The sequence below is a fragment of the Trachymyrmex septentrionalis genome, unplaced genomic scaffold, assembly GCF_001594115.1.
Source record: "Trachymyrmex septentrionalis isolate Tsep2-gDNA-1 unplaced genomic scaffold, Tsep1.0 scaffold56, whole genome shotgun sequence".
NCBI classification, from domain to species: domain Eukaryota; kingdom Metazoa; phylum Arthropoda; class Insecta; order Hymenoptera; family Formicidae; genus Trachymyrmex; species Trachymyrmex septentrionalis.
The window spans coordinates 987,984-996,374 of NW_017305735.1; the positions used below are offsets into that span (position 1 = coordinate 987,984).

Below are 8,391 nucleotides of genomic sequence, written 5' to 3' on the forward strand. Positions count from 1 at the left end.
CAAAATTTAAATATTTTTAATTCTAGTCAAAACAATTAGGACTTATAAAAAAAACAAAAATGAGGAAAAGATTGACAGGGAGAGAAATGTAGTCTTATTATTTGTTATTTAGATTTACTTTTTAAGATTAAAACATAAAAATAAACTTTGACTTGCGCTATTTCGTTCAATTTAAATGAAATGTATACATACATACAACTCTTATTTATTCTTATTTTTACATATTGAAATGGAGTTCACCACTAAACTGCTTTCGATTTTTCAATTGCATGGAGATTATAAATATTCCACAATAAATAAGTATATATATAATAGCATTAATAATTTTGTATGTATAATAAACATTAAAATGTATAATTTATGAAAAGAAAGTAAACTTGGAACAATACTTTCGTCTATTAATTTTTTATTTCTTTTATTTTCATATTAAAAATAAATTAGCAATTTGTTAAATTAATTGATCATGTATGCATCTGTTACAATAATTTTCTCCGTAATTAATTAACATGTTCATGTTCAAATTAACATGTTCCAATACAATATAAAAAGATTTTATTATATGTAATTTAAATAAATGTATATATATATATCTTGCTGAATAATTGCAAACACAATTTTTTTAATAAATATAAATGATACAATTAGTATAAAAATTAAATATACCTTATTATTACTACAAGAATAATGTCAGTATGTATTATTCACATAGGTCCTCCAGGTTTTGATTTTACATTTGATTTGCGAAAGTGGTGATAATTCGGGAGTACTTTCTGTAGAAAATCCAACTGTCCAATTTGAGGCTGAAATAAATTAGAATAAAGTAGAGATATCATATTTAGAATTTTGAAATAACAGCATAAAAGTAATAACATATAATAATTACATATATTTTGTCATTCATTTCTCTACGTTGACATTGGCTTCCATATACTATTGTATTTTCTGGTATTGTTTCTTGTTCTGTCAAAGAACATGCAGCTCCAATAACACATCCGTTAGTTAATTCAATTTCTCGACTAACTTGAGCTTTTAACAAAATGATATTTATATATAATAAGTAAACAGATTTATAAATAATTAATAATAGCATTATTTTTAACGATTCTTATTTCCTAATTTGACATAAAATAAATCTTACATGTGCAATTTAATACACATTACAATTACATTGTTAACATATATTGAAAATTGCTATGTACCTTTTGCTTCTAAGATGTTGTTGTCGCCAACTTTATATGATTCACAAACACAATCAGTTTCAAATACATTATAGTTTCCTATTATTTGCACTGGTACAGTTACAGGTTCCGAAGCATCAGGTGGCAATCTGTAGAGTGATGTTAACTTAATAAATAATATGTCACTGCATATATTGCAAATGATAAGTATATTAAGCTTGCCTGTTGGTTATAGTTGCCATCTCTTCAATTATATTGCCTTCTCCTATAATGATAGGACCAGCCTCTGCTAGAATACATGCTCTAGGATGGATTATGGTTTTTGCACCAATGGAAATATCTCCTTTTAGAATACTCTCCTCGCACACTACTGCACCAGGTGCAATTTTTAAGCTATACAAATAGTATTATAAACATAATATACAATTTATTCAAAAAGATATCATGGGAACATCTAATAATTATTTTCTACTCTTTAGTTAATTATTATAAATCAAGGCATTCATGGATATATTAAAAGATATTAAATTTTATCACATAAACATTGGTTATAACTTAGATAGATTTATATAATATTATTGTAAATATGTACAATCAGAATTAGAGATAGACTTAACCTTATCAATCTAACCTCAAAATACATAACTTTGGCATTATAACATAAAACAATCTTTATTTAATATTAAAATTATAATAAGAAAATTATATAATGTTATATTTGGATCATTACTAAACTTACTTGGCGCGGCGATAAGTAGAAGAATTGTTAGAACTCATTTTCCCGTCCATTTAATCGATGACAGTTCCTTACTACAGACAGAGAGCAGATTGCTGCAGAATACTGTAGGTATCGATTTATCGAAAACTTCGCCATTTTCTCTCGATAGTATCGTACAAAAAATTTTTAAATTTCCTTTGAAAATATGCTTTTGAAAGAACTGTATTAAAAGAATTTTTATAAAATTGTTTATAAATTAGAAAATTCAATATGTTGAATTAAATTTAATGAGAATGAAACATATGAGAATAATATTTAAATATAGATTATACATATTTTGTATTTTTTTTAGATTGGAGAAATTTGCTCCTTTTTGATAATATATAATATGTAAGTTAACTAAATTTATACTTAAATTATTACTACACAGGCTTGCGAAAATGAGACTTTGGAAAGTCTATTGAGATGTAGAAATGGTTTCCGACGTAATTTTTTGCGTTGAATCCGAATTTATTGATCAAATTAATGGATATCCTCACGTTTCAAAATTATCGTAATCTGAAGATCTCAAGAAAGCCTTTTTTGCATATTTAGGTTGGAATATTTCAAAATCCTGACATGCTAGACATTCTATCGCCAGATTCGGATTCGCAGCGCAAAAAGTTATGTCGGAAATCACTCTTACATCCCAGTGGACCAAATCTCGCAGTTGTTATTGTCTCTGTGTTATTGTTATACTTAAATTTATTTTTAAATTATTAAAAAATAGTACCGCTGTCAAATCAAATGATAATAATTATAAATTGTTATTATGTCTTATAAATTGTTAAAAGAATAAAACTATAAATGTTCATATACATACCAATATTATAGGTAACAGCTGCTAGATAAAGTAAAAATAATTTGTTAATACTATAATATTTTAATTCTGATAACAATAAAAAAGATGTAAAATTCTTTTTAAATTATTTTTAATTAAAGATAACAAATAAATGTTTTAAAGTCATCGAATATTCTATATTTCTTAAATATTGAACACGAAAAAGGCAGTTATTAAACTTTACAATAAAAATTATGTCTAAAATTTATTTATTAACTGGTATAATATAAAATCAAAAAAAGTACTTGAGCAATATTATAACGCTATCATAAATAAATCTTAATTAAAAATAAATTTGAAATATTTATAAGATTAAATATATAATATATGATTTTAATACGTTAATCACATCCTGTTAAAATCTTGATTTATATTTATTAAGATGTACATGAGTAAAATAGTTTATTGTTATAATATAATAAAAATTAAAGGATCCCTACAATGAGAACGTTATAATGTGCAAATATCGTTTGTATTCATTTAAGCTATACTTTAGGGATACGAGAGAAAAAGGAAATTTCGCGGTTGTGATTGCGCAACAAAAGGAATAATGTATTCACACATGAGAAACACATGAATACCTTCGTTTAGATATTTAACATAACTCTATATTATCCGTCAACTTTTATATATATATATTTATTATATATATTTTTTATATATTATATATTATAAAATTTAACTCCAAATTGCGATAATAACGTCTAATTGCAACGTGCGTGCGCGTGTACGTGTTGCGCCTTATTGTACGCGTGTGTGTATAATATGTGTGTATTATGTGTCTTGTGTGTGTGTGTGTGTGTGTGTGTGTGTGTGTGTGTGTGTGTGTGTGTGTGTGTGTGTTTGCATATGTGTCTGTTTCTGTGAATGTGTATGCGTGTTGCTCTCAAGTAAAGGGGATAGAGATGTGAGCGAAGAAGGGTCGTAGATGGTATGCATTTTGCACTCGCGCGTAACGTGACTGTGTACGTGTTCGATCTACAATTAAACGAATCCTACGCACTTACTCGTTAATCGGCAGAATAATATGCATTTCTCTTAATTTTTCGCTATAAGTATATGCAACCGTCCGAAAGCGTGTCAGTCGGCGCACCGTGACGGATTTGCCGTCGCTCTCGTCGATCCCTTCTCGATTGCGTTCGGTTCTTTCGGATGCATATTGAAACTTTTGTCTGCATGGAGTTTACGTAAACGAGCTTATTCCAATCTCGTAATAAAGAAATAATTAATCTTTTTTACTAATTAATTTCGACAATAGTGAGATTGATTCGTTAAGAACGTTTACGATTAATTTTGTGGTATCTGATATAAAGTTGTATAAGTCAAACTATAATTCTGTATTTAAAAAAAAAACAAAATAGATTTGTATGAATAGGGTAAATATATTTAATATAGAGTTACTGATTTTCCAAAGTAAGCTTAATATTTGATAAAAGAATGAATTTATATTTCTTATTTTTAAGTATTATCATTAATTCATTAAATAAAAAAGTCTAAAAAAAGATGTAAATAAATAAAGCTGTCTTTTTTTATGATGTCTAGATAGCTTTATCTTCAATGAAAAATTTAGAAAAATAGTATTTTTTCATACAATTTTCAATCAATGTTATTCATTTTAGCAATTATGGACGCGAAAATGTAAAGATGTAAATATACAGATGTATATATACATATATTTGTCACATTTTTTAGACAGTAAACAAAAATTTATATATGGAATAAAATTGACCTAGAATATGCATCCGAAAGTTATTTCTTACTCGACTACTTATCGTATAATTAAAATTACGCAATTCTGGTTTTATTTTATCTTAAAACTATTTTAAAATATTTTATTTTTGTAACAAATAGATATTCTCGAAGAGAATAAAAAAACAATCATGCTCACTCGTATTAGTTAAAAGTTTTACGATAATTTTAAATCTTAAGTATGATAAAATTATCAGCCAATTGAAAGCAAAAGCAATTTATTTATTCATTCTTTGCTGCTCTGGTAATGATTTTAAAATTTAACAATTTTTTAGACAATTTGAAAATATAAGAAATAGATATATAACAAAAATTGAAAGATTATAAAGTACTCAAGATTAAAATATATTCAAGAAACTCAACTACTTAATTTAAGGATTAAATTGATCTAGAAATTCAAAAAATTTTAAAAAGGAAAAATTATCAAAATCTGATAAAATCAAGATATATGTTTTAAGCATTAAACAGTTAAATCTTAAAAATTAGCATTCTCTACTGTTTGTAACGTTTAACAGATGGATGAAATATCGATGTTCTATTAAGTTATCGTATTGATGAGCAATTCTAATATCATATTATCATAAATATTATCATATTAAATATTATCAGATGCTTGTATGTAAAATTCGCTTTAACATTAACAAATTATTAAAAATCCATTTAACGGTTATGAAGTCACTGTATAAATTGTCATTTAAGTTGTCATTTAAGATTGAATAATTGTCTCAACGCGAGGAATTAATACTCATGTTATCTAATATCGAAAGAATAAAAATATATAAATACGCAATAAAAATCGAACTCTATATATGTATATACATGTAAGGCTAATAACAATACACTCTTAACACTTTCGCGACCACTAATTTTTACTGTAAATTAATATTACTTTAATGTCGATATATTTAACTTATTAAAATTAGCAATTGTATTTATATTATGCTTTTTAATGTAAAATTATGCTACTCGATATAAATATACAAATTAAATGTTCGCCTGTGAAAAAATCTTTATAACTTCGAGCATTATTTAGCATTATTTCGTGTTTTTAGTTTTTGAGAAGAATATGATAATGAGTTATAAATAAATAATATTTCCGTTAGAGACCCTAAACAGTATAAATTATTTTACTTACGTAATATAAAGGGGTCGACATACAAAGGAGATGTTGCATAAATAGTAATTATATGCATAATTATGTATCTATATAAAAATAAAACATGTCCGAAATATTTACGTGTGGAAATTAGATTTTATTCATTTATATTAAACTTTATAAATACAAATAATAATAATAATAATAATAGAGCGTTATAAAATTTCTATAACGTCTGGTAATTAAAAACGGTCTGTCAGACCCCGCTTATACCGTTTAGGGTTTACATAAGTAGCTGCAATATTTATATATAGTTTATTTTAAAGAAATTCATTATAGAATGAAACAACTAGTATTCGCACGTCATCGCTATAAGTAACTTTCAAATTAAAAAAATGCTATAATTCCATACGTATCTCATATTATTCTTTAAATCGATATTACCATCCATACAACTTTTTAAAGGATTTAATATTGCATTACATACAACGAGAGTTAAAGATACTTATAATAAAAGTACAATGTAGCGTATACAAATATTTTTATTATTTCAGCCTGCTCCTCAACGACGTAATGTTATTTATAGCAAAAAAGTAATGGCGTACGAATACCTTTTTTATATTCCAGCTTGCCACTTAGCAACATAATTTTATACTTAGCAACAACACGAAGGCGTACGAATACTTCTTAATCGGTCCGGCACCAAACGACGTAATTTTCATCTAAAAATATGCGAGCGGTCGCGAAAGTGTCGATGAACAACGATGAGCCGTTTAATAAAATCCATCTCGATCTTCATCTTAATCTTCGATCAACGATCGACGATAGCGAGGAAAGCCGGTGACGGTGCGTATATAATGTAAACGCCTCGTGAGGGTATCTCAGCGCGCGACAACGGGCTATTGTGTCATATTTTTTTTTTCATCTTTTTTTTTTATCCATAAGAAGTACGGGTTTACGTATAAAGAGAGACGCGTCATACAAGTGCCGTATAGTACCAAAAATGTTTTTAATGCGCGCGCATAATGCAGTCGATTAGTTCTATTTACGCCTGCATCCGTGAAAGTCGCATCCGCGCATATCGATTCGTATAACGTTTTTCTCTCTCGCTCTCACTTTCATTCTCTCTCTCTCTCTCTCTCTCTCTCTCTCTCTCTCTTTCTTTCACTCCCATTCTTTTTTCTCGGTCTGTCTCTGCGTGTGTACGTATATAAGGATGTATGTATGTATATGTATGGATTGTGAGCGTGTTAAGTGTCACCGTTATCCGTGAGATCTGGCCGGGTTGGTCCGTGGACGAAATCACTATCCATAACGCCCGTTATTCTCATCAATCGTACGAGGACCGTCGAATCTCGATTGTTCCACCGAAATATACTCTCATATATATATTTATATATATAGTGTTTATATATAATTATTTATTTATATATTTATATATTTATTTATTTATTTATATGTGTATTTATGCTATAAAGTAGCTCAGAACTATACTCGAATCACTACTCGAACCCGCGGCGGCGACAGAACGCGTAACCGCAGCCGATGTTTTGCGTTTAAGTCAATTGTACGTAGAAAGAAACGTTTATTCGCCAAACATTCTTACTAATAAGTTAAAAAAAATTTCGCCTATCGAATGGGTAATATAATACGTATTAATATGACAATCTGATTAAAAAGGGCAAACTCCACGTCGTATCTTTAAATAGAATATGCCGTAATACGTACTCGCTACATACTTATATCCTTGCTTAATCAACATTTGAACATTTAGCGAACAAATCGGTCCTTTACAAGCTGCGCGAGAAGTAAAAGAAGCTCCAATTGTTTTACAGTTATTTGTATATACATGTCGATTCACAATAACGACGATCGATTCATCAGCTCTTCAATTTCTGTTATTATTTTCCTATTTCGATATTTCCAGCCCCTAACTGGTCTTAAACTTTTATTCTTTCCACTTTAACCTGTTCCTAAGTTTCTCTCCTTTTACTTATAACAAACTCCATTAAACTTCTTAATTTCCTAGCATTTATCAATCCCGTATTATCATCACATATTCTTTATCACTAATAATTACGTCATTAACGATCGATATACAGGTGCGGTAATTAACAGGGGCAAGGCAGAATGGAAAGATGAATCGAGTGAATGTTCGCGCAGAAAACTCTAATGAGGATGGAGACATCCCCGTCGTCGTCATTATCGTGTTTAATTAACACTTAACTCCGGCGCGGTTTCACGGTTCCTCGTCCTCTGCAATATAAGCTCTACTTTTCGTCGATGCTATTCGCTGAGTTCGCCCGTATTCTCATGTTTGACGGTGCAATAATATCGGTCTCTCTATGTCGCATGAGCGGCCCAACCGAGATTCACTTCCCATGAAACATCAGTCCTCGATTATAGTATTATCGCGTCATCCTCGGATCGTCCCGGCGAGACTCGGTTAATCACCGTTCTCCTCTCCCCCCTCTCCACCCTCCACTATTTTTTTTTTAGTTAATACAATATATACTTTATGTATGTATCGTAACAACCGATATCTCTCGCCAATCAGCACTCACACACTCGCGCTCATCGTTTTTCGCTCACACACGCACATTCTCACTCCTCTCGCTCTCGTTCCCTTCGCACGCGCGCGTTCGCGATTTTTTTTCTCTCGATCTATATAATATAATCTTATAACGACACGCGTATGTGTATACACCTCTGTTTCTCCGAGACGTATATCGTGTGCGCGTGTATACACATACGCATCCACACTATATAT

At 29.2% G+C, this 8,391-nt stretch overlaps 1 protein-coding gene across 1 annotated transcript; it reads right to left on the reverse strand.

Annotated features, from left to right (window-relative positions):
* Positions 1 to 596: 596 nt before the first annotated feature.
* Positions 597 to 2,095, reverse strand: LOC108752143 (dynactin subunit 6). The gene is made up of 5 exons (XM_018492793.1): positions 1,918 to 2,095; positions 1,401 to 1,571; positions 1,200 to 1,327; positions 884 to 1,026; positions 597 to 800 (listed from the first exon to the last, which is right to left on the reverse strand). The coding sequence occupies exons 1-5, from the start codon at positions 1,965 to 1,967 to the stop codon at positions 702 to 704; spliced, it is 591 nt and encodes a 196-aa protein (XP_018348295.1). The 5' UTR covers positions 1,968 to 2,095; the 3' UTR covers positions 597 to 701.
* Positions 2,096 to 8,391: the final 6,296 nt, after the last annotated feature.